This window comes from Mesoplodon mirus, assembly GCF_964341445.2.
Source record: "Mesoplodon mirus genome assembly, chromosome: 16".
In the NCBI taxonomy this organism is placed as follows: domain Eukaryota; kingdom Metazoa; phylum Chordata; class Mammalia; order Artiodactyla; family Ziphiidae; genus Mesoplodon; species Mesoplodon mirus.
In genome coordinates this window covers 31,332,264-31,360,203 of record NC_138992.1, presented here as the reverse complement: position 1 = coordinate 31,360,203, position 27,940 = coordinate 31,332,264, and the positions used below count along the sequence as shown (strand labels likewise).

Genomic DNA, 27,940 nt, shown 5'->3' with positions numbered 1-27,940 from the left:
GAGAGAAACATTTAAAAGGTTAATGAATAGGAGGTAGATACAAATACAACAGCAATAATTTCAAACACTAAGGAGGAGGGAAGAGTACTGATCAAATAGTAAGTAATGTCATTAAAGTAAGAAAATGAAGAAAATAGTTAAAGGGTTACTAGGCATAGAATGAGTTATGATAAGTTATGAGTTGGTGATGAAAGATACAAACTTAAAGAAAATAAATCTAGAAAACAACATAGAGGAGATTTAGACCTTCAGACTAGAGTGTTGTTTTATGACCATCACAATCTCTCTGCGATACTTCCATAGTCTGGGCTACTGCTTTCCTGCATATCACAGTTACACTGATGGTAGAAGCTCTTGGGCTTATACTGTACAATGTTATATAAGCATGTCTGGACAGATGTATTAGTAAGGCTGCTATACAGAGAAAGTAAAATGCATCATAATTCATGCTAAAATGGTTATTTACATACAAGAATGGGAGGCAAGAAAGGGAAAACACTAAGACATAAAACTATTTTTCCAAGCAGGAAGTTAAGAGTTACAGATGCTGTTAGGAAAATAATCTAACAGAAGAAATAAGTTCTATACACAAAAATTGCCATTACGATATCTAAACTATTGAAAAACTGAAACATAACAATTTTCCAATGATTACTCAATGGAATAGTGGGCTTCTGTGAAAGACTAGAAATAAGAATACACTGGGGAAGCAAAGAAAATGATAATTATATAATTTAAATGGAAAAAAAGTTACAGAAAGTGTGAGAAAATACATATGCATGTGGACAAATGCAAAAGGAAATATACAAATTAAAGTGCTTGTGTGGCCTAGGAAAAAACAAATAAATACGAAAGCAAAAGATCTGTGACAACAAAATATCAAATCAGATTTCTCTGCCGCAGCCAAAACAAAGGTCATTTTTTTGACTTTCTCAGCGTTGGGGTTAGCAAGAGAAAGAAGGCAATTAGGCAACATCTAAGTGATTCTCTATAAGGCATTATGTCAATGAGATCAAATTAACACAAAATGTAGATTCTCGACATTATCACCAGCAGCAAAAAGAATGTGCTTCCATTTTCACATTGGAAGGTGTGTGACAGGGTGTCATTCCTCACCCAACTTTTTCCTTCCAGCCAGAGCTGCAAGTCTCCCGTTCTTTAGGAACTTCCACACTTCTGGGTCTTCCTTTTCCCTGGGGGCCCTTCTCACTGCTCAGATCTGCCCCCTCCCAGCCCCAAGACTCTGCTCAAATATCCTGGTCCCATGTCAATCATATCCTGGTCCCATGTCAATCATATCTCAATAACGCTGGAAAAGAAAAGAAGAAAATAGAAAAGAAAAGAAAGGAAATGAAACAAAAACGAAAGGGAAGGGAAGGGAAGGACGAGCTTCTGGTTCCTAGAAGCTGACCCTGACAACCCACGGCAAAACCTTGCATTTTTCTCTGTGTTGTAGCATTATCTGAATCAATTGTAATGATCTCTTGATAATTAGTGTTTTAGAAATAACAGAACACTGACTTCCATGGAATGTAAACATCCAATCCTAAAGTTCTGTTGTGTACTTAGCATTTCTGGTGAACTGTACAAGCTCATTAGTAATAAATAAATAAATAAATAAAGGAACATTGTTATAATTATCATTTTTAGTTGTATCTTATCCAGTTAGATGAAACATTTGTTTATTGATACCTAAAAATACTTAGCAATACCAATATTATCAACACAATTAAGTCCGCAGCTAAGTGCTATTACACCATGTCCTGGATGGTAATGCTGAAATACAGCTGTGTAAGAGTTTGCCCAAGGTTCATACAGCTTGATATTGAAGGAACCTCTGAGAGGTTGGAATCACTGCCACCTTTTGAGCATACTGGTATATCTGTAACCCTGTCATGAGAAGATTAAAAAAATTGCGGTCATTTTCAATATTTGTTTTCAACAAAAAATAGAATGCAATATCATCATAACGTTTATAAAATTATTACATGTATTAAATGTATTTAAAATCTATTCATTACTAGTGCGGTATCGGAGACGTGGTCCATTAGTGGAATGAACACAAGTTCAAAGTCACACAATTGCCTTTCTAAGGATACTTGTTCCTTTGAACATGCTTCCTCCAAGGCAGAGGCCTTCTGTTCTAAGGCAGAAGCCAGAACATGCCTTCCCAGGCCCCTTTGCAGCTGGGGCCCAGTCATGTGACCTGGCCTCCTCCAAGTTGGTGCCCCAGCACCATACTTTGCATGGCAAGCTGGTGACTCAGGAAGCAGGTGCCGCAGGACCCATGTTGGTGAAGGTAGAGATGGATCAATCCTGTTTTTCAGGCCAGCTGTGACAGGGGTTTAGCACTAGGGTCCAAGCCCTGCCTCAGTGAAGCCATCCATGGCAACTGAGCCCAGGGGCAGCACTGGGGCTCTCCACTGTCCTATGGTAGGCCTGGGGCATTGGTCCTGGCTACACAGCCTCTCAGCCTGGTCTTCTGGGCCTCCTGGAGATTCTCTGAGCCACCCAGTTCTTTTAATACATTCCTCTTTTGTTTAACCACCTAGCGTAGATTTCTCTTGGTTGCAGCTAAGAGCCCTGCCTGATCCATCTTTTTCTTTCAACCATCTTAGAAGAAAGCAGGAACACACGTCTGGGCTCTAACTAAAAGGGATTCAGTCAATGGGCTAACATGTTATCGTCCTAAGGTTCAGCAACACTGTGAGATAAATTGGAGCAAGTGACATGGAGCTTTGCAGTGCATTTCAGCCACACACGTGATCCTAGTCTGAGAAATGCAGTGTAGCAAGCACTGTAGTTCCATCCCTTGGCATACACTCTTCCTTCCTCTGGTTTCGGCACTCCCCCATTTTTTCTTTAAGAAACATCTCTCCCCCATTGGAGATATCTGGCAAGATGGTTAGGCATGGTGCCGTATTCTTCCCTTGCCAAGAGAGGGGGAACTGCATTGTTTCCCAGGAATTTGAATCTTTGGTAGAATGACAAAAAAAAAATTTTTTTTAAGTGATTGGAGGGTGCATCCCTGAACACAGAGCAATTCCTGCTGCAGGCTGTCCAGGGCTGCCTTGGACTCTGTTCTTTCAAAGCCTGGAGCACTGACTATTCCTTTGGTCTGTGAGCACCCCATGGCCTTCCCACAGAGTGTGTTTTTGCTCATCTGCGCGTAAGTTAGTTGCTATGGTTTGCAACCAAAGACCCTGACTGATAAAGACCTTGTCCTTTGGAGAGTAATTCCTGTAATGAAGAGCCCATGGATGTCTCTGAGGCACAGTTCAAAAGGTCTGTGACTCAAAAAGAAACCAGAAACTATTTTCCACCAAATCTGTCCACAGAACAGATGCGAATGTGGGGCGGTGCTCTGATTCCACTCATAAGTAAAACCAAAGAGCTGTGAGATTCATCATCAAATATTTTTCAAATTTAACAATATGACAGTCAGCTCAGGAGAGTAGAGAAATACCTTCTCTCTAATTACTGACTGGATGGCTAGGCTGTTGGCCTGTCCTGGTGGTGACAGGAAGGATAGGAATGATTAAAGCCTTCCCATCTGATAAGTGAAGCTGGAGTTCCTGGGCCATTAACTCTTCATTAGCAGATTCTCCGTGGTCACCCTGCCCCAAGGGAAATGCTGCTCTTTGTCAAGCTCGCTTTGAGCCTGTATCAAACGGGCACATCTCTCTGCAGAGGGGTGTCAGGGTTGTCTTACTGAGTCCCAATTATACACATCTCCAAGGCTCAAGCCGACAGGAAAGCAGAAGCCTTGAAGGTAACATTAAGCTATTTTTCAACTTTGTCAATAACTCGGATACCACTCACATCACAGCCGCAGAAAAACACTCTGTCCCTTTGCAAATAGCTTCCTATCAAAGAGCTGCGCGCTCCTATAGATGAGAAAATCACTGAAGCAAAAAAGCCTGCGGGAGACTGCCCGTGTGCATTCAAAGGGAACACTGGGGAAAGGAAGAGAATTTCTTAAAACAATGTGGGTCTTCCTGACCCCAGAGAAATGACTTGTTTAGGTATTTTGTTATATTTCCTCCAACTCAGCCACTTTGTCCATGGCATGGATGGATCCTTACCAGGTTGCCATGAGAACCAAAAAAAAAAAAGTTTGAAAGAATCATATCAGGTCTATTAGTGGTTTCTTTAAAAATATACCTCATCTCTCTCATCTCTCTACATGTGTTATAGGACATCTTGTATATTCAACATGAAGGAATAGTAACCATTTAAAGCTTTCCAATAGCACCATGCAATAGACAAGGATGATGAGACACAAAAAGGTGAATAACTCACCCCATGTTACACAGCTAGTAAGTTCATGAAGCTCAGGTGAGATAAAAGGTTGGGCTCTTAACCACTAGACCGTGTTGCCCCTTGAAAGCTCTATGAGAAGCTACTTGGAAAGCATGCAGTCAGTGAAAACATTCTTCATCCACCAGAAAACAAATGGGAAGCAGCTCGTTCCTTGCTTCCCAGTGTTTCTTAGTCTGTTTTCTGTTTAGTGGCAAGGGATTTAGGATTGTATTAAAAATTCCTTAAACTGAAATTGGTCATTCTCCATGTGATCATGATGGAAAATATTTTTTTGACGTGTGTTCCAACTGTCTATTTCAGACTAGTTCTTCTGTCAATTTCTTGGACGTGACAAGTTATATAAATGGGAGCAAAGCAACCACATCTCTGGAAATGCTAATCGGTGCTACTTCAAGTACATTCTCATTACTAAGCAAAGTTGCTGCTCACTGCACCCATCAGTCTTCCATCCTCTATGCAGACTTCTGCACCATCTCCCACAGAAGAGAAAATGGAAATTGCTTCAGCCACATTATTAAATCTAAATTGGACAATAACTTGGAACTCTATTGGTGCTACATGGACGACAAAACAATCCAGGTTCATAATAATGCTGCCCAAACACTGACTTAAAGAAATAAACTGATCAGGCAAGCCGACTATTTTGTCCTTGGAGTTATGTCATCCAGGTCATGGATGGTGGTTCAGACCATGGTTAGATAAACTGGATTTAGATTCTAGAAAGTTGACCTTGGAAGTAGGTCCCACATCTTTCACCCCCTGTGCCCTGCACAGCACTGAGCAAATAGAAGGCATTTTAGATACATATTTGTTTATCTAAAAATAAGTTATTAGCAACTTTTGACATTACTACTTAACATAAATATTTCATGTTCTATATACTAGTTTTCAGAAAGTGGGGAATTAAAAATAATTTAGTGTCTTGAAGGAAGAGGAGCTGAGGGCTTCCCTGGTGGCGCAGTGGTTGAGAGGCCGCCTGCCAATGCAGGGGACGTGGGTTCGTGCCTCGGTCCGGGAGGATCCCACATGCCGCAGAGCGGCTGGGCCCATGGGCCATGGCCGCTAAGCCTGTGCATCCAGAGCCTGTGCTCCGCAACGGAAGAGGCCACAGCAGTGAGAGGCCCGCGTACCACAAAAAAAAAAAAAAAAAAAAAAAAAAGAGGAACTGAATGTGAATCAGCAAAAGCTAGCATGATACTAGGATGTATGTCCTATGAATATTAAACAGGTAAGTGCTTATAGGTGAGGTATGATTATTAGCTTTTGGAAGGTGAGGCTGTTGGCCTCACATATTGGTAAGAGGTAGAAATAACTTTCGGGGTTGGGTGTGGACTTGGTCTTGTAATTACATTTTCACCCTTCCTGGGAGGCTGCCTTGCCCTTGGCAAGATGACATTGTTTGACAGACTATCTAGGGGCACAACTTGGGCAGAAAAAGATGTGGGTTTTCTACACAGGAATACACTGGGTAAAATTCACACAATATCCTTCTTGCAGACCAGAGTTGGCCAGGTATTTATGATTATATTCAGCTCTAATACCATATTTTAGGAAGAAAGAAGACTTACTGGAATATAAAGGGAAGTCAGTAGGGTTCTCAATAAAGGGATGGAAAAGAGAACGCTGGATAACAGAAATGTCTGGGGCATTTCTAAACTTTACTGTTTTTTTTTTGAAAGGAAAAAGATGACCTATTTTCCCTCCGTCCCTGCTGAGGAAGATAAAAAGAGGTAGTAAGCAGAAACGCTGGCAGATGACATGTAGTTTGACACTGGAAAATAACCTCGTGACAATTGGGAGTGAGGTGTGTTAGTGAAGAACACACCTGTGGCCAGGAAAGAGACCCGTGGACGCAGGTGGCCAATGAACTGTGTGAAACCCACCAGGACAGGCTGCAGCACCTCCTCAAAAGTCAGAGAGAATTTCCGGCTCTGCAACCCTAAAGAACAGAGCCCTGGCCTCCAGCATTGCCGAGAAAGTGATAAGGCAAACAGAACATCACATGACTCTATTTCCAAGTCACTTCAGTTAGGGGCCCAGCAAGTTCCTGGTGTGGTCAATGTCCATTAAGTTAGATTCTAGGCTCTTCCATGTGCACTGCCTCACCTAATCTCTCAAGAACTCATTACCTCCATTTAACAGAGGAGGAAATGGAGGCTGAGAGGGGTTGAGTAAATTGTCCGAGTTACACAGGAAGTACGCGGGAGGAAATAAACACGGGCAGGCTGAACCCCCGTTCCACCCTCCTTCACCACGCTCCACCATCCGTGAGCACCCCCTGCTCCGAGGATGAAAGCACTACATTCTTCACTCATTAGGAAGGTTACCAGAACACTTGGAATTGTAACAGTGAGTATCTGCTTTCCATCGGGGCAAGAACTCTGGTGACACCTAATCATCTATTTCCATCCTGGTGCACTGCAGCGCTTCATCGACCCTCGGAAAACAGAGCATTTTGGAGGCTCTGCCAGAGTTAGCACAGCCCCAAAGTCCCAATTAGCGATACGGCTGTCTAGTTCAAACTTGACCGGACCCAAAAGGCAGCTGCTTCGAGGAAGCACGGGCGGGTCACAGAGGCAGGCGCCGGGGTTAACGGGGTCACTGCAACATCACCTCTGACCGCCTTGAGTGGGCATGAGGCTCAGAATCCAAGGTGCTGATGCGGAAATGCAGCCAGTGAAACTGACTTTGCTACACCACTGAGCCAGCCTCAGGGCAACTCATCCGTAACGAAGCACGGAAAGGGAGCGACACCCAAGGAGGGCCTGACAAGCTACCTGCCACTGCAGAGAGACACGCAGAAAGCCGCTGACTTGAGCAAACTGGGGTAGTAACTGCCAACATTCATGGGGTGCTTACGGCCCTGGGCACTGTGGCAGAGAATCCACATGTATTAATGCTCTACATACAGCCTGTGACATGGGCATTATAATCAGGCCCATTTGACAGATGAGCGAATGGAAGCAAGCCAAGGTTCAGTAACTTGCCCCAGGTTACACTGTCAGGGAGTGGAGAGGCCAGATTACAAACTCCAGAGACCACATGTTAACCTCTGTGCGGTAGGTATGCCTTCCTTCCCTGCCTTTTTGGGCAGCTGTAATTTTGCAGTGTTTAAGAGGTTAGACACAAGTCAACCAGGCCTGCTGTGAAGCCCAGCTCTGCCCTTTGCAGCTGTGTGATTTGAAGAAAATGAATAACCTCTCTGTACCCCTCAGTGTCTTCACCTTAAAACAGACAACCACATTGATAAGACATCTAGGCCTCAGAGGGTGAAAGTGAAGCAGCGACCAATTTGCAGCTCAGATTATCTGCGGGCTCATCTGGTGTGAGAAGCCACCGGGGCTGAGCCTGCTTCTCCTTCCTCTGGATCCTCCATCAGCCGCTCTGACCCCTGCGCCCAGTGTGTGTTTGGCCCCATGACCAAAGTTTGACATCCACGCCACACCCCCAAGGGCAGAGGCAACAAGAGCAGGTACTGGTGTCACCCCATCCTCCCTGTGGGGCCCAGCTTGCGCTTGTGGTTCCACCTTGTCTCTGCACTTGCCACTTGACCTCCATCTTCCCCTCCCGATGGCCTAACCGCTGGACTTCAAGCTCCAGCATCAGATGCAAAGACAGCAGCCTCGCAGACACTGATCAACCAGCTCCTACAGTTGTGAAAGGTCAAATCATATATACATACATGTATGTGTATATCTATATATATATATACATGTGAACATATATCTACACACACACACGTGTATATATGCATGGGTGCATGTGTGTATACATCTGTATCTGTATCTATATCTGTATCTCCAGGTGGTTCCACTTCTCTGTTTGAACCCTGACTGATATATCCTGGATGGGTTGCTTCTGGGATTGTTTCTTGCAGGCATCTCTCTCTCTCTCCTTGTCTCTTGCTTTGACATTTTCACTTGCTTTTCTTACATTTGCTAATAGCACCTCAGTGGCTAAGAGCCATGGCCAAGCCATCTATGATGAACATGACAATAATAAATAATAATATTCAGTTGCAGCCTCTATTTCCTGCTTGCTTATTTGCCAAACCCTATGCTAACATCTTTTCACACATTATTTTATTTAATCCTTACAATCCAATGGAAGCAGGGTTTTTTAAATACCTATTTTATAAATGAAGAAATTGAGGCTCAGGGAAGCTGAGTAACTCACCTAAGGTCATAAATAAGAGTCTATGTGCCTCAAAAACAAAGCACTTAACCACCATGTATTGCCTTCCACTGTAAGTGATCCATCCAGAACACAAGTCTGGAGCAAAATGCACATTTATATGAAATTTTACCCCATCTTCTTCCAGAAACACTAATGCACCTTAAAAGGAAAACATAATGTGAGGTAGGATAATTAGGGATAAAAACAGAGCAGAGAAACTCTAGAAAAGAAGTTGGTACCAGTAACCTGTGGGTATTTGAATTTAAGTCTATACAGGAGATTAAACTCATTAGCATAAATCTGTATGCAAAACCTTTCCGGCAAAATAGGCAACCAAAGAATGAATCAATTTTAAGGCATACTGTCATGTTTTCTTTTAGACCTTGTGTACAATTTATTCTCATAATTGCCAGAAACCACAAGTGAGGCATGGAAAGACTAGGAGGCTTGTCATATCTTTAGGAATTAGAAAAGCTCTTATATAAAAATAGAACAACTTGGGTCTTCTATCACACTGCTGAAAGCCACGCTGGGGTCACTAAACTCTCCTTGTCTCTGGTTTATCACTTAAATAAATGAGGTAGAATTACTAATTAGGCTTACAATGTTACCATAAAGAAAGTTAGGTTCAAAGAAATGAGTTTCCTAAGTGCAGAATGATAAGAACACTATTTCAGGGGCTTCCCTGGTGGCGCAGTGGTTGAGAGTCCGCCTGCCGATGAAGGGGACACGGGCTCATGCCCCGGTCCAGGAGGATCCCACGTGCCACGGAGCGGCTGGGCCCGTGAGCCATGGCCGCTGAGCCTGCGCGTCCGGAGCCTGTGCTCTGCAACGGGAGAGGCCGCAGCAGTGAGAGGCCTGCGTACCGCAAAAAAAAAAAAAAAAAAGAACACTATTTCATAGCTCTGACCTACCAGCCATACACAACTCTATTTGCTTCCAGCTTGAGGCAAAAAAGAAAATGAAATGAAGTCAACTTGGTGGAACATTGTAGAAAATCTCTATCCATCTATGTGTTGATCTCATATTCCATTCATTTAACATGTATTTATTGATCACTACTCCATGCCACACACTGTTCTAGGCACTGGGGATGCAGCAGTGAATAAAACAGACAAAAATCCCGACGGGGAATGGAGCTCACACTCTAGTCAAGCCTATTTCTGAATTTGCAAGGATCTCTTTGTTATAAATATGACTCTAACATATGAACAAGGTCAATTTTTCAATAATAATAACATGCATATAGGTCCTTACAGTTTATGCAAAACACTTTCATGTAACTATAGCATTTATTTCTCAAAAGAACCTGGGGAGTTTGCAAGAAATAAGACAGACCCCTTTAAATGAAGAGACAAATAATAACACGTTACCAAATGAAAATGAACAAAGGGCATGAACAGATATTTCTTCATAAGGAAGAAAACCCAATGACTAATAAACATGGAAAAATATTCAACTTCCTTAGTGCTCAAATATATGCAATTTGTAGCTGAAAGGTAAAAATTTTTACCTGCAAAAGTAACAAAACTCAAAGGAAAAAAAAAAAAGATTGTACCCAGAGTTGGTGAGGAACCATGAGGATGTAACCACATATGCAGAGAACCCCTAAATGCATATACCCTTTGATACAGTAATTCTGCTCTTAGTAACTCATCCAACAGAAATAATCAAAAATTTGGATTTAAAATAGCAAAAGAAAAAAAAAATTTTTTAACTGTAAAAAGTAATCCAAGTTATAACTAAAATAAAGAAATTATATAGAGACCCTTCTCTGGAGACCACTGCCCCACAGGGTCAGACATCCAACACTGATGAATGGCCCTTTGCAATGTGACATCTAAGGGGCACTTTACCTAAACTGCAGGTACAACTGCACCCCCTGACACGCCAATCACAAACTAAATGTGAGGAAGTGGATATGCATAAACAGGAGTGAAACTAGGATTGACAAAACAAACTGGAATTCTGGAACTATTGTTGATTCATGTAAACTTTTTTTTTTTTTTTTTTTCCTATAGGTCCTCACTTTATAAAAGTTGTTTACTTTGACACCTCCCTGCTAGGTAGTAAATCTCTCGTGTCTTACCACTTTGTATGTGATAATGATAATATTAACGTTGCTTAAAGTTTTACCATATGCCACGCACCATGCTGAAGGTATTATCTCCTTCCAACAAGGCCCAGAGCTTGGCACTATGACTAGCATTACTGTGCGTCTGAGAGGAAGCTGAGAATTGAAAAGGTAACTTGTCCAAGGTCATGCAGCTAGTATTTGAGATTTGAATCTGGTGACCCACTTCTGCTCTGAATCCCATGCCCCTTAACTACTGTGCCACACACCCTGACCTTTTACCTTATATTATAGTTATTTGAAGAGTTCTTTTTTAATTTAATCCGTCCAATATGGTCCTAAGTTATATAAGGGGAACACATTTCTCACTCAACTTTGAGTATGATATTTTGCACCCAGTTGGCACTCAATAAATGCTTGGGTCATAAATGAACAAAACTGCAGTTGTTTTGAAGTCATTTCTGACTCCTTTACCTCATTCAATTTTCAATCTTTCTCCTGGTTGTCAGGAGAATTTTTCCTCCCGGGGGGAAAAATGTCTTAAATCAAAATTTCCCCCCCCCATTTTCCTTGCCATCATCTTGTTTGAGGCCTTATCCCCTCAAGCCAGACTCCACCAATAGCCTCCTGACCATCCTTCCAGACTCCAACCCATCCTGCCCACTCATAACCCTAAAATACTATTTAATCAAGGTTTCCCAACTGATGAGCCCAGATGCAAGATTGAAACTCTGAGATCCCAGGGTGACCAGGTGTGGGCAGAGCTCATAGGCTAGTCACCTTTGACCAAAAGTATTCTCCCAGGTGACAAGCAGTCCTGGTGTAGGCTGAGGTTGATGATTTGTCTGGACATGAGACTTTCAGTGCTATGGGAAAACTGGGAAGGTTCCAGGCAAACCAGGACAAGTTGGTTTTGCTATATTCTCCTCCCAGTCTCCAAATCCCTTTCTCTTTAGTGCCGTGTGCTCTACAAATAACTATTTTCTACTTATGCCATGTAAAAATAGGGAGGTACAGATTTAGATCAATTCAAATCCTCACACAAAGACATTCAATAGCTCCTGCTACCTAAGAGAAAATCTTGTGTACTCAAACTACCATTCAAAGCCCTTGGCAGTTTGGCCAGGACTAATCTTGTCTCCAGCTGCCTGCCACCTTGACCCCTCTGCCCAGCCTCCTGGGTCTCTTGATTGCCCACTGAATTATCTTTTCCATTTTCCCTCATTTATCCCTGACTTCTCCATCTGGAGGGCTTTACTGCCCCCTGTCTACTTATCCAGAACCGTCCCCAAGGATTCAGCTAGGTCAAAGCCCTTTCCCAAGCCCAACCCGGTCTTCTGTGAAGGCTTGATGACCTAAAACTCAGGACAATTATTTGGACCCCTCATTGGTAGGAGTCAAGCACATGAGACCCTCCCCACTTCTTGAACTGATGTGTTGAGCGCTTCTAATTTTCCTCTTCCAAGAGTTATCTTATCCTTTCCCATGTTTATATCTTGTCTGTCCAACCAGAATGCAGCCTCTCTGATAGCAGGTGTTACATCTTACATTTATGTCCCTCACAGCACTTAGCAACGCTATTTCTTATACAGAGTGAGCACGCAATCAATACGTGTTTGTAGGTAACCGGTTAATATTTTCTCCTCCCATCCCCACCATGCGAGGAACTCAGCAACCCTTCCGCACAGATAAATGCTCCTATTTTCTGTGTGTGGCTAAACTGCCTTTTCTTTTTTCTGCCTCCAGACTCTTAGCTTTCCTTAAATGCCTGGGTAGGAGAATAGAACCAAGAGCAAAGTATAAACAGGTCCCTCCTTGGTGATTAAAAAAAAAGGGGAGGGCAGAATCACATTGGAGTGGGGTGGGAGGAGGGGAGACAGGAAGGACATATTATATCAGAAATGTAAAGGAACCACCTTTAAGAAATTTTGGAGAGACAGAGAGCATTCCAAATATAGGAAAAGAGATAGAGAAAAGGTAGGGAGAAAAGGGCTTCACGGAAAAGAAAAAAATAAATAAAATGAAGCTGTCTATGTTAGAGTATGGCCAGAGAAACCTGCAGAAAGGCCTGGCACAAACGCCAAGCTCTGTGTGGAGGGGCAGCCTGTGTGACCCCCTCCAGAAGGCCTCCGGGGAGGTCGCTGTCCAGTCCCAATTACAGGACTGAAGGCAGGCACAGGGAACTGATGGAAAATTTCCTTCAGGCAACATAATCTCGGCATAAAAAGCAAGGCTGATCCATTTCCCTTCCAGCCAAAAATAAATCAAGTTAGACAAAGGAAATTAGGCAATAGGTTTAACGCGACTCCAGCTGCAGCTGCAAAATCAACTTAATGTACCTTCACTCTCCTTCCCCAGCTCTCTGCTGTGCACAGCCCGCTCTTCTGGCAGGGCACCGAGTAGGTGTTCTGCAGGCACAGGAAATCTTTTAAGTGGAAAATGTCCACTGTCCTCTGGTGTCCAAAGAATCCCCCAGCCAGCAGGATGTGCTGGGAAGTGAGATCCAGGAGCACTGGCAGATTTGCAGGGACCTATATGCCGAGTGCGCACTTGTCACCAAGGACAGAGCACACAGTCTGTTGCCCTGCAGCCCAGCGAGGAAGCTCTGACTTTGGATTCAGGGGTGCCCTGCTCAGCACCCCCAGCTCACCACTCTGCATGAACCTATCTATATATACACATATATAGATGTGTATATATGTACATATAAACTTAATCTCAGTTTATACATGCTAAAGTGGGAAAATCAGGGCCAACATGTATGTTTATGCAAAATATGTGAGGCTGTAACCAGAGGCCCTGATGAATAGGAAACCATTATATGTCTGTGTTCATGTGTCTTTGTTTGATGCTAATACTCTGTATTTCAGGGGTTAGGGATGCAGTTAGAATAACAAAATAGGTACAAAGCCAGGTCTACAGGTGGATATTTGCTGTGTCACCTCAGGGGACAGGAAGGGATCATAAGCCCAGGTTGTCTAACCCCATTTCCTACCACCCACACCTCATCTCCACATTCCATCCCACTCTGTTAGTGACAGCTAATCCCTGGAATGTCAGACTCGCAGCTCACAAAATAATGACTGCAGCCAAAAAGCAAAAGCCACCACCTCTCCACTAACCCTGCCCCTGCCACCCAAGTAAGGAGTGAGATTATGCCTCACTTTTGTCTTCAGCTGCCTACTGTGGTCTTTGACACATGGCAGGGGTCCAATATATGCTTCTTAATAACTGAATAAATGAACGTGGGACAAGATAAGAGGTAATTAGGCAATAGGTTTAACGCGACTCCAGAACAGAAAGTTCTGCATTTACTTACAAAGAATTGAGCAATTTTATATCTTTCTACTGGCAAAAATTTGACAGCATTTGATGTAAAACAAATCAGGAACTAGACAGATGTCCTATAGAAACTCTCACACATGTATACAAGGATGTACACACTGTCTGAAACAGTGAAAGACTGGAAACAACCTAAATGTCCACCAGCATAGGAAGATATATAATCAATCATCTTATATTCATAAAATAGAATACGATACAGCAGTAGAAAGGAATGAAACACCTACACACATTTCGACATGGTTAGGTGCCAATAAACATAATATTGAGAAAGCTGCACAAAAATATATATGGTACAATACAATCCATATAAAGCCAAAAATACACAAAATATATTTATTGTGTATATATTGTGCTTGGGAATGCACCTATATATATATATCATACAAATAGGAAGAAATGCATGGGAGTAATAAACATCAAATCCAGGATCCAAGGTATTTACTGGGGGGAGCGGAGGAGATGGGCTTGGGAAGGTTAATACACAAATGTTAACTGCATTATTCTTTGTGACTTTTGTTTATATTAAATATTGCATCTTTGAAGAATTATGGACACTGTAAATTACTATCTGCTCAAATGGACTTAAAAGTGTGAAACAAACAGACAAAAACCATTTAGCATAATCCTGTTATCTTAACATAAACACCAGAGAAGGCCCGATATAAGTTTTTATATTATTGACTGAATAAATGTGATAAGATATTAGAACTCCACACAATTGCTCACATTTCACATTTTTAACCTACAAATGGCAATTTCATAAGGTACATCGCAGAAAAAAATGTCATAAAGGAAATGCAAAGTTCTGCATTTAGTGATAAAACCAATCAGCCTCACATGTTCCTGCTCTCGTGGTATTACAAGCAGAATCGGATCCAGTTCTGGGACAGCAGGCTCCGGGATGTGCCTGAGAATTAGCATTTCTAATAAATTCCCAGCTGATGCTGATGCTACTGGTCCTGGGACCACACTTTGAGTACCACCCCCCTTTTCCTTTTTTTTTTTTTTGGCCGCACCGTGCAGCATGCGGGACCTTAGTTCCCCGATGAAGGACTGAACCCGTGCCCCCTGCATTGGGAGTGAGGACGCTTAACCACCGGACTGCCAGGGAAGTCCCAAGAACCCCTGTTCTTAAAAAAAAAAAAAAAAAAAAAAAAGGTAAATTAGCTTACATTAAGGTTTTTTGTTTTTGTTTTGTTTTTTGAGCTTTGTTCGGCTTTTAGAAAAGACTGTGCTTCCCTAAATTACTCACTGCCTCCAACAGACTTCCAATTGTGATCGTCTTCTAAAGAGGACAATGCCTAGTAACTGATGCTTCCTCCAAAGGCCTTTGTAGGAAGCCATGCTCTTTGCTGTGCTTTAAGAATATAAGGACACTGGGATTCTTTTCAGGTACTGATACTAAATTTCCCTCCATCCATTTTCATTCCATCTTCTGACCCCTCCATAACCAAGGGCCCATGTTTTTAAGATAACTGGCCAGAATTAGAAATGAGTCTGGGACTAAAACACAGAGTCGTTTAACCCACAAAAGGATCCAATCTGGCTTAAGCCACATTCATGGCCAGGCCAGGTCTGGCAATGTTACTGGCCACTGACTCTGGAACGTATCCTTGTCAAGTACTGCTCTGGGGAAGGAGAAGGAAGAAGTGCCAAGAATTCTTTTTTTTTTTTTCAAGTCAGAGGGAAAAATGTAAAACCTGGATCTTGAATGTGTTTCTGAAGCAGATAAACAAAGCCCAACCAAAATTTTAAAATCACATTTGTTCACTGGCCCGAGACAATTAATATCTGGTTTAGTCATTCAATAAATAATTATTGAGCTGCTATATATTCCTGGCACTGTTTTGGTACCTAGGGATACAGCTGTAAATAAGACAGGCAAATGCCAAAGACAGAAAAATGTACAACATATGTCAGGTAGGAAGAAAAATATAGCAGGTTAGAAAAGTCTATGCCTTTCATACAACCACCTCCCCTTGGTGCTTATTTGTTACCCAAATCCTAATGCTTAAAATAAACTATGCTTACTCTGGCAAAGGCAAATCGTCAGTGATAGAATATGGGTTACTGTGGTCTGTCCCTAAGCCACTTTTCCTGTATCATTTGAAGAAAATTGCAGCTATTAGTAGTGAAGTCCTTGGAAACCATTTCTAGTTCACTTGAAAGGTTCAGCTGCATAAGAACATGTTTAAATAAACAACCTGGAATAAATAGTGGTTAAAATTTCACCCGTATGTAATCAGCAAGCCAGCTTTTTTCATGCATAGTCCAAAACTTTTTTTTAAAGCAAATGACTTCTGAAGGTCACAAAATGGATCTTAGGTGGTTTGTTGAAACTGTTTCACTGCAAATAATTTTTCAAAGGGGTCAGCTCTGGGGGCACATGAGTTCTGATTTAATCAGGTTATCTTAGCCTAAAGAATCCACTAAGCTCCTTAATTTTAGTCATTCTTGCTGCAAGTTGCAGGTGTGTAAGAAACACAAGAGATGGAGCTTTTACATGGAATATAATTTTAGTCCTGTTTGGTCTGAAGTAAGTCATTACTGCTTTTGAATCACAATTATAGTTAATAATAGCTCCCACTTATTTGATCAATTGATCATCTGCTGCCACTGACCACCTACTGACCACCTACTGACCACCTACTGCAAGCCAGGCACTACTGAACATTAATTATTATTAATTAATTATGTACTACGCATTGCGGGTATTTTGTTTTTTATTTCATTTATTATGTCAAGTATTTTACGTACACTATCTTAAACACAACGTTATCAGATAAACGTCAGTTATCATCATCATCCCTATTTTACAAATAAACAGACTGAAATTCAGAAAAATTAAATAACATTCCCAAGGTCACATCCAGTTAGTATGTGGCAGACTGAGTAGGAAATGAACCCCAAAGCCTTTCTCTTTACACTCTGGTTCTGCTCCTGCCCCCAGCAGCTGAGAAGGTGGGCTGGATTTTGTGTGGATTAGCAAAAGTCATTTATTCCTCAAGAAACTTTGCTATCATTTGCCAGAAAATTGTCAAAATTACTCTATAAATCTATGGTAACTACTCTGTGGTGGGTCCTCGGATAGCTGTGCAAAAGCAGAGCCTTGGTCAACCTTCACCTGACGCCAGGCTGCCCCCATGAACGTCTGCAAGACAACACGGTGGAAAAGCATGGCATAAATCGTCTTCATTTCCAGCCACGCACACGGTACAAGGCCTGGGTCTCTCTCCCCTCCTCCCACATGATGCGACGGTGTGGGTTTGGGGACTGGGAGAGGAGTGAGTTATAAACAGTCTTAGAAACAGGCATTAAAAGCAGAGTTTTCAGGCTGACCAACATTTACAAGCAGAGACACGGTAGCTGTGTTTATGTGCCTGTGTGTGTGTGTGTGTGTGCTAGCATGTGTGTGTGCAAATGCTTCTTTTGAGAAGGAAGATGATAGTGTACAAATTAGTTAAATGATACACGATGTGCAACTTCAAGGGAAAATGCTTAGTAGCTTCCGTGAAACAGTCACTGATAACATAGCTGTAATAATCAGCCCCAGTCATCACTATTCACCAAAGGGCACCTTACTCCCCATTTCTTCTTCTTCCCCACGTCCCACACTCCCCACTAGCCAAGGATGAAACAGTCATTCTTCTCCTTTTCACACACAAGACCCTCTCTAGAACTCAGAGGGGCACTTTCATTAAGCTGCAAGTCATTACTCTTCTCTGAATAGAGTAAAATTCATTTATCTCTATCTTCAATGAGAAAGGGAAGGAAATTAAGCAGGAAAGACAGCACAATGCCTTCAAGAATGGTGTATTCATGGTCGAAGCCTGCCATATTGAGTTAAAAATAATAAACGAAAATAACTGTGAGCAAAATATGCCAGCTTTGCAAAATACAGTCCAGCCTAGAAGTCTTCATTAAATGTTCCAGTGCACACAGTATGTTAGCTGTGTGTTTGTGTGCTTGAGATTCTGTGATATACCCCACCGCTCATAAATACTGAAAAGGGACAGTTGCCATGGTAACTAAGTGCTATTTAATGAACACAGAAGAACGGAAGCTCATAGGATAGTCTTAAATTGCCAGAACATGAGTTATTGCTGACGCTATAGGCTTGCAAGTAACTCACATGCCATCTTCTCTAATAAGGTTTTTAACAAGTTGGCCAATTTGACTGGTCTCTGTATTTACCACATGATACCACAAGATTCTGTCTTGACACTACATGAAAATCATAATCCTGATTTCGTCCTCCTGACTCTAAGCTCCAAGATATCCTACAGAAATGGGCCAAACATTTAGATAGGCAATGTGTCCCTAAATTTCAAGCTCTGACCCAAGTAGTGATGTGTTAGGGCACATACCTCTGTCACAAGCAATAGGCACTGGCTCAATGGGCCGTCACACTGAATACAGCAGACTCTGTTTACTTCCAAAACAGGTGAATGCTCCACATACACCAAATGCAGTTTGTTTTGATTGTGCAATGACACAGAAGAGCTGTTGCAGTTGATTTTTGCAGGAACTTTTTACAGGCTAGTAACGTCTTAGGTAACCTTTCAACAGGGTGTCCAAACCTTCTCTACAGACGCCCACTCCCAGTCCTCTCTCAGCATCCAGCACCACATGTCAGATCCCTCACCCTGGAATCATCAGCTTTTTATAAATTTGAAAGAAAAAGAAACATGGCTGCACTGCCTGCCTTTCCCTTGATCTCCTTCAGCAACTTTAATGCAGTCCATTTTTAAGGTCACAGATCGTGTTGCAAGCATACTTCTACATGTCATTAATAAGTAATGAGAATTAAAAAAAAAAAAAGGAAAACATCCATGTTCCATGAAGCCAAATATCATTAGCAAACGCATCCATCCTCCAGAGGCTGGCTTTTTCTTGCATAACCAGAAGCTTGAATGGCCTGGTTGGGTCCTTTGGCTCAGTGTGGGCTGTGGGCGCCCCCTTCAGGCTCTGGGGTGAAATGCACATTGCTGTCATTTGACATCCTAACTAGTCAGCAGAGCAATTAATTGCTTTTGCTAAAAGCCTTTCAGGAAATTTCGAAGGAAAATTCTGTTCAAACTCTAATGTTGTGATCAGACAGAAAGCCTCCACATCGCCAGCCTTTAGCTAATATTAAAATTAGATAGGTAAAATCAAAAGGAGTATCTTGCAAGAAAAAAAAACCTACAGATGTATCTATTTGTTCATTTGATTAAATGATGCTTCTTCACTAGATGAGTTCTCTTTAAAACTGCCTGTGTCTTCCCTGGTGGCGCAGTGGTTGAGAGTCCGCCTGCCGATGCAGGGGACAAGGGTTCGTGCCCCGGTCTGGGAGGATCCCACATCCTGCGGAGTGGCTAGGCCCGTGAGCCATGGCTGCTGAGCCTGCACATCTGGAGCCTGTGCTCCGCAACGGGAGAGGCCACAACAGTGAGAGGCCCCAAGTACCATTAAAAAAAAAAAAAAAATGCCTGTGTCTGTAATGAACAAGATTAAAGCTGGAGATAGGCAGCCCATGACCTCTTCATCCTCCAGTCCCTTTCCACAGCCTGAACCTGTTCTTTCTGCTTGTAATCCCCAGCCTAAACTGCCTCCACCCAGACCCTGCTACCAATGCCTCAGTCTACCTCACCTCCATGTTTAGCCTTGACTCTCAGCATCAGAAGCCTCACTTCCTCTCCTCTCTGATGTGACCCTAGGTCCTATGCCAATGACTGCACTAGCCCAAGAATGATCTTTCCTCCCTGGGCTTCCATGGCACCTTGTTTCTGCCTCCCACGTGATATCCTTAACACATTCCTCCTGAGGCTGAGACCCTTTGACTTTATCTCTTATCTCCTCTCCATAGACTGTCAGCTTCCCAAAGGCAGGGCCTGGCTCTTGTACAGCCTTGACCCTCATGCCTGGCTCTCAGTGATGCTCCTTGCTGACTGAATGAAAGAACCAGGAAGATAGCTCTCTGTTAACTTCATTTTCTTCTCTTATTTATTGTAAGAGCTGCTTAAAAAGCTAATTGTGCCCCAACCTCAAAAATGAAGGGGACACAAGGAAAAGAAGACCCGTGAAGCAGTTCTTTCTTCTTTCCTTACAGAATCCTTTCTCCTTTATTCATCTTCATTCATTTCAACAATTATTGATAACTTGCAATACGTTAAAGTGTGAGGAAGGGCTTCCCTGGTGGCGCAGTGGTTGAGAATCTGTCTGCTAATGCAGGGGACACGGGTTCAAGCCCTGGTCTGGGAAGATCCCACATGCCGCGGAGCAACTAGGCCCGTGAGCCACAACTACTGAGCCTGCGCGTCTGGAGCCTGTGCTCCACAACAAGAGAGGCCGCCATAGTGAGAGGCCCGTGCAATGCGATGAAGAGTGGCCCCCGCTTGCCACAACTAGAGAAAGCCCTCGCATAGAAATGAAGACACAACACAGCAAAAATAAATTAATTAATAAAAAACTAAAAAAAAAAAGCGTGAGGAAATGCTAATTCTTCTTACTTTTCCTCTCACTGTAATTGTTGCTGAATAAATCTTTCCAATTTTCCTTTATGTCATTTCTTTACTTTTCCTCAGCTTTATTGAACTGTAATTGACATATAGCATTGTGTGAGCTTAATGTGTTGATTTTTAAAAATATTTATTTATTTATTTATTTATTTATTTATTTATTTATTTATGGCTGTGTTGGATCTTCGTTGCTGTGCGCGGGCTTTTTCTCTAGTTGCGGAGAGTGGGGGCTACTCTTGGTTGTGGTGCGCAGGCTTCTCATTGCGGTGGCTTCTCTCATTGTGGAGCATGGGCTCTAGGCGTGCGGGCTTCAGTAGTTGTAGCATGCAGGCTCAGTAGTTGTGGCTTGCGGGCTCTAGGCGTGCAGGCTTCAGTAGTTGTGGCGCACGGGCTTAGCTGCTCCGCGGCATGTGGGATCAAACCCGTGTCCCCTGCATTGGCAGGTGGACTCTTACCACTGCACCACCAGGGAAGTCCCTAACATGTTGATTTGATACACACTTACATACTGCAAAATGATTACTGCCAAAGCACCTCCATCATGTCACATAATTACCATTTCTTTTTTGTGGTTAGAACATTTAGGATCTACTCTCTTAGCAACTTTCAAGTATATAATAGAGCTTATGCCATGTCTTAATCACATCAATCTTCCATACAGTGTGGAACACCTATCCTTCTCACTCACCCCTTCAACATTTATTGTGTTTCTAGCCTGTGCTGAACTGGGTCAGACTCTGGGGTTGTAGAATCAATTAAAACATAAAACTAGAGCATAATTACCCACTCCTTAAGTGTGGGCTGTGCATAGTGACTTCCTTCTAAAAAGTACAATATGGAAAGGGGAAGAAACGACTAATTGTACAGTGGAGAAAACAGACGCAGCTGTTCCAGGTCAACGACAGTGAGAAGTCACGTTGATAGTAGGTATCCTTGAAAGGCTGTGATGAAAATAGTACTTTGCCTCTATGGTCTTCCTCCCCAAACCCATAACCCCAGGCTAATAATGAGAGAAACATCCAAAAAAAAAAAAAAAAAAAAGGAAATAGACATTCTGCAAAATACCTGACCAGAATTCCTCAAAACTGTCAAGGTCACCAAAAATAAAGTCAGAAACATACAGAACAGACTTATAGTTTTCAAGAGGGAGGCATGGGGTGGGAGGCTGGGATTAGCAGATGCCAAGTGTTATATACAGAACGGGTAAACAACGAGGTCCTACTGTGCAGCACAAGGAACTATATTCAGTATCCCGTGATAAACCATAATGGAAAAGAATATAAAAAAGAACATATATATGTGTGTGTGTGTGTGTGTGTGTGTGTGTGTGTGTGTGTGTGTGTGTGTGTGTGTAACTGAATCACTTTGCTGTACAGTAGAAATTAACACATCGTACATCAACTGTACTTCAATAAAAATAAAGTCAGAAAAATTCTCAGAGACCAAAGGAGCCTAAGGAAACATGATGACTAAATGTCATGTGGTGTCCTGGATGAGATCCTGGAATGGAAAAAGACTATTAGGCGAAAACTAAGAAAGTCTCAAAGTATGAACTCTAGTTAATAATACCATATCAAAACTGGTTCATTCATTGTGGCAAATGTATCAGAGTAATGTAAGATAATCATAACGGCAACCCACTGTGGGGCATTTGGGAGTCTCTGTGCTAACTCTGCAACTTTTCTGTAAATCTAAAACTATTCTGAAACAACACGTTTATTTTAAAAAATGGAATTAGACTTCAAGAATGTTAACGAGGGAGAAAGACAGTGAATAAAGGCTGTGACGCAGCGTGGTCGGTGGGCGTGCGGCATTCCAGAGAACGCAGCCTGCGAGGCGAGGAGAGGCAGACCATCACGGCGGTGGGGTAGTAGCTGGAGACAGGGGGAAGCTATGGGTGACGTGCGGACAGTTAGCAAAGGCTTAAAATATTGTCTCGCACCAGACAGGTCCTCCTTGAGGTCATCAGCATAAATTTTGGTCAGGACCAGCCAGCTCAGATGAGCAACTTTCTCCTAACAAGCAGGCCAAGAGTAGAGCAGGCTGGTGCTATGATCGACCCGGATAAGGGATCAGCATTCAGTTTCTGTCAAATTCTCTCTTTGGGTATGAACTATGATAAATGCACTTTCTCCTTGTTCAAATATTCCTTGTTCAAATATTCCTTTATATGTGAGGGAGAAATGAAAACACTCAAGCTGTCCAGTCTAATTCCTAGCAAGGTGGAGAGCCATGGGAAGGCCATTCCCTGTGATCTTCTTTTTAACCCTACACCTGGGTATCTCCAGCGGTACCAGCCTTAGTCTCTTCCGCTGTTGTAAAGTCTGAGGACAATACCAGGTGTAAAGCACTGTCTTCCTTAGATAACTGGACAAAGAAAAATGACCTGAACTCAAGGTTGTGAATAATTCACTCCCTTTACTTACCACATATATTGTTGCTTGGAGGATATTTATAGGCTGTGATCATGTCTCTTTGAGTCATGTTTTCAGACTACATAAATTTAGACCGCTCTCTCACCAGTGTTAGCTACTGATTTCTATAACATTCTTTGTCCTCCTTTTCCTAGTCAGTTGTTACAGAATAGCCCTTAATGATCCAGATGTTTAGTTCTTATTCTTTTTTAAGATCTATATATTACCTGCTTAATTTCCTTCATTTCTAGCCTAAGAATAACTAACTTAAGGTCAAGCTAAAAAGCCTCTGTGCTTTTAAGTTTCTATCACTTTCGCTCATCGGTTCTCTAGTATTTCTTATATATCTGTCCTTCACTTTGTAACAGTAATGATATCAGAAAATTAAATATTTACATTTTTATATGTGTCTTTTAGGAAAATGATACATATTGGCATGTGATTACTAGTGCTGAGTCTTCTCTATTGATGTCTGCTTATAGTGTAGAACTAAGCGCTAAGCATAAAGAAAACCAGCACAGCCCAAGAGCCTGATGTGTAGATCCTGTTCCCAGCTCATTAGTGCCAAGCTGGAGAACCCAGGCATGTCATTTAAGGTCTCTGAATGTCCGTCCACTCTCTCATCTGTAAAATGAGATATTAATAATTTTTATGCCTACTTCAGAAGGTTTTTGTTAGAATCTCATGAGAAATGCAAAAACGTTTTGTAACCTTAGAAATTACTAAGGTTATTTTATATTTATCTAGTTTGGCTGGAGGCAGATGAACCATAGGATTCTATTTCTCTGACTCTCGGAGACTTTTAAAAAACTGGAGACCTTTTTGTTTTTCTTTTCTTGTTTTAATGTCCTTTTGAAACACGGAGAAATATTATCTTTACTTGGGAGGATGTGTTGAAATGATCTAGCCCTCTTTGGATTTCTTTGTCTTACATCTTGCTTCTGCAACCCTTTAAGAATTTTCTCTAAGCCACCGTCAGAATTTTTTGCACTATCCTTCTTCATCTTTTTCAGTGTGAAAACTGCAGAATGTGAGAAATGGGATAGAAGGGATGGTTAAGAGGAGCCTCCATAGAATAATGAATCTGGAAGAACACAGGCGTACCTCGGAGACAGTGCAGGTTTGGTTCCAGAGCACTGTAATAAACTGAATATCACAATAGAGCCAGTCACATGAATTTTTTGTTTTCCCAGGGCATATAAAACTTATGTTTATACTATATTGTGTCTATTAAGTGTGCAGTAGCATTGTGTCTAAAGAAACAATACACATACCTTAATGAAAAATTATTTTATTGCTAAAAAATGCTAACCATCATCTGAGCCTTCGGCCAAGTCCTAATGTTTTTGCTGGTGGAGGGTCTTGCCTGAATGTTAATGGCTGCTGACTGATCAGAGTGGTGACTGCTGAAGACTGAGGTGGTAGTGGCAATTTCTTAAAATAAGACAACAATAAAGCTTGCCGCATTGATTGACTCTTCCTTTGATGAAAAAATTCTCTGTAGCATGCAGTACTGTTTGATAGCATTTTACCTACAGCAGAACTTCTTTCAAAATCGGAGGTAATCCTCTCAAACTCTGCCTCTGTTTTAGCAACTAAGTTTACAGAACATTCTAAATCCTTTGTTGTCATTTCAACACCTTCACAGCACCTTCATCAGGAGTAGATTTCATCTCAAGAAACTACTTTCTTTGCTCACACATGAGAAGCAACTTCTCATCCATGAAAGTTTTATTATGAGATTGCAACAGTTCATTCACAACCTCAGGCCCCACTTCTATTTCTAGTTCTCTCACTGTTTCCACCACATCTGCAGTTACTTCCTCCACTGAAGTCTTGAACTCCTCAAAAGTCATCCATGAGGGCTGGAATCAACTTCTTCCAAACTCCTGTGAATGTTGATATTTTGACCTCTTCCCATGAATCACGAATGTTCTTAATGGCATCTAGAATGGTGAATCCTTTCCAGAAGATTTCTAATTGGCTTTGCCCCGATCTCTCAGAAGAACCACTATCTATGGCAGCTATAGCCTTATGAAATGTATTTCTTAAAGAATAAGACTTAAAAGTTGCAATTACTCCTGATTCATGAGCTGCAGAATGGGTGTTGGGTCAGCGGGCATGAAAACAACATGAATCTTGTGCATCTCCATCAGAGCTCTTGGGTCACCAAGTGCATAGCCACTGAGCAGTCATATTTCAAAAGGAATCTTTTTTTCTGAGAAGTTGCTCTCAGCAGTGGGGCTTAAAATATTCAGCCATATCCTCGGATGTGCTGTCATCCAGGCTTTGTTGTTCCATTTAGAGAGCACAGTCAGAGTAGACTTAGCATAATTCTTAAGGGCCCTAGGATTTTCAGAACGGTAAATGAGTATTGATATCAACTTAAAGTCACCAGCTGCTTTAGCCTGTAACAAGAGAGTCAGCCTGTCCTTTGAAGCTTTGAAGCCAGGCATTGATTGACTTTTCCTCTTTAGCTGTGGAAGTCCTAGATGGCATCTTCTACCGATATAAGGCTGTTTCATCTACATTGAAAATCTGTTGTGCAGTGTAGCCACCTTCATTAATGATCTTAGCTAGGTCTTCTGGGTCACTTGCTGCGTTACCTTGTGCTTTTATGTTACGGAGATGACTTCTTTCCTGAAACCTCATGAGCCAACCTCTGCTAACTTCAAACTCTTCTTCTGCAGTTTCCTCACCTCTCTCAGCCTTCACAGAATGGAAGAGAGTTAAAGCTCTGGATTAGGCTTTGGTTTAAGGGAATGCTGTGGCTGGTTGGATCCTCTATCCAGACCACTACAGCTTTCTCCCTGTCAGCAATAAGGCTGTTTCACTTTCTCATCATTTGTGTGTTCACTGGAGTAGCACCTTTAATTTCTTTCAATAACTTTTCTTTTGCATTCACAACTTGGCTAACTGTTTGGTGCAAGAGGCCTAGCTTTCAGCCTATCTCGGCTTTCAACTTGCCTTAATCATTTCTAGCTTTTGATTTAAAGTGAGAGACATGAAACTGTTCCTTTTGCTTGAACGCTTAGAGGCTACTGTAGGGTTATTAACTGGCCGAATTTCAATATTGTTGTGTTTCAGGGAACAGGGAGGCCCAAGAAGAGGGAGAGAGACGGAGGAACAGCCGTTTGGTGGAGTAGTGAGAACACACACAAGCTCACTGTCTTACAGGGGCTCAGTTTGTCCCCAAACATCAAAGATCACTGATCACCACAGCCAATGTAATAATAATGAAAAAGCTTGAAGTATTGCAAGAATTACCAAAATATGATGCAGAGACACAAACTGAGCAAATGCTATTGGAAAACTGGTGCTGACAGACTTGCTCCAAGCAGGTTTGCCACAAACGCTGAGTTAGTTAAAAACATGGTATCTGTGAAGTGCAATAAGGTATGCCTACATAGACGTCTGTTTACTACAACATAACCCTTAATAGACTTTGAATAAATGCCTATTCAGTAAAGGTAGAAGGTCTTATCGTATCCCTGTTTGCACACATACGCGTGCATGCACACACACACGCAATGTTAAAGTATGTGGGATTTTCTCCATTATAGCTGCAGTTTATGAAAAACAGAAATCAGGATGCAGGTGTTATCTGTGCCAACATCCTATAAGGAGAAATTAACAACGCTTCAGCTACTATTGAATCCTTTTCTGAACTGGTGGAATCAGCCAAACCTGCGATACTCACATAGAATTATGGAAATTGGAAACAAAAAGCCGGAGTCTGCTGGGAATGACAGGCTCAAGATGAACTCAGCTGGAAAATCTGGCTAAAAGTGACATCCTTTGTGCTGGAATTTTTCTCTCTGGAAGCTGTAATTATTTCGAGTTTTCAATGCAGCCCTTTTCAAACTAAGCCTTTCCTTTTCTTCATGGCTCTGCACCTTTCCTCCATATGAACTCAGGCCTTTGCCAAGCACTGAAGTGGGAAATTTATACTGGTTTTATACACACATGCATTTCCAGGGAATGGGAAGCAACACAACTTTTGCATTCTCTATGCCAAGGAAAACAAAAGGATGTTTGTACATCAAAACCTTTATCTTGTGCATAGGCTCAAAATACCTGAGCCTGGCTAAATAAATCACCTAATAAGAAATGGCTGATTAAGGCCAATGAAAATTTCTTTGCAAGTTAGTGCTTTTTCTCCATGGAGAAGCCAATACAAAACTTAGACTTACCTTGTGGCTTTTGGGTCCCAAATCACTATGTCAGCATCTGAGCCCACAGCTATTCTTCCTTTTCTTGGATACAGATTGAAGAGTTTAGCTGCATTTGTGCTGGTAACTGCCACAAACCAGTTTTCATCCATTTTGCCATTGTGCTGTAAAACAATTCAAGGAAGAAAATACATTTCTTTTTCTGATAAATGATAAAACACTAAAAATCTCCCGTCAATCAAAGTACAAGAATTTTATCTCTTAGAACCAAATAAAATTGCACCTAATTTCTTATATCGTGAAGCCAAACACACCTGTGAATACTGATAAATCTTAAACAATCATAATGATAATGATGGGGATGAATGGGGTTATATATGGAAGCCTGAAGATAATTTTTCAAAAGCCTATCATCTTAACAAAACAGCCCCATTAATTTTTCCCATTCTTTCCAAAATCACACAGACAAGAGCTAAATATTGGTAACAATGTTTCCAATTCTTGTTTAGAGTTTCCTACCACCACCGACTACATTTATAGTCTGGGCCTAAGGTTTATGAGATGATCATGTAGACATTATATGGAATATTATAGAGTTAAAATAAGATAGACCTATAATTCAGGTGACTACGCTTTTTTTTTTTTTTCACGGTACGCGGGCCTCTCACTGTTGCGGCCTCTCCTGTTGTGGAGCACAGGCTCTGGACGCGCAGGCTCAGCGGCCATGGCTCACGGGCCCAGCTGCTCCGCGGCATGTGGGATCTTCCCGGACCGGGGCACGAACCCATGTCCCCTGCATCGGCAGGCGGACTCTCAACCACTGCGCCACCAGGGAAGCACGGTGACTATGCTTTTAGAAATCAACTAAGAGGTTCAATTTTGTGCTACTGAAATTTACATGAACCAACAGTCATGGACAGTCTGCTATAAGAGATT

At 41.9% G+C, this 27,940-nt stretch overlaps 1 protein-coding gene across 2 annotated transcripts in view; it reads right to left on the bottom strand.

The window, feature by feature from the left end:
* DPYS (dihydropyrimidinase) overlaps positions 1–27,940 on the bottom strand; it is an 81,035-nt gene that overhangs the window by 15,039 nt on the left and 38,056 nt on the right. For both annotated transcript variants that reach the window (XM_082601475.1, XM_082601476.1), the window contains exon 7: positions 27,026–27,168. In XM_082601475.1, the coding sequence (XP_082457601.1) occupies positions 27,026–27,168 (143 nt within the window). The remainder of the gene's footprint in view (positions 1–27,025; positions 27,169–27,940) is intronic.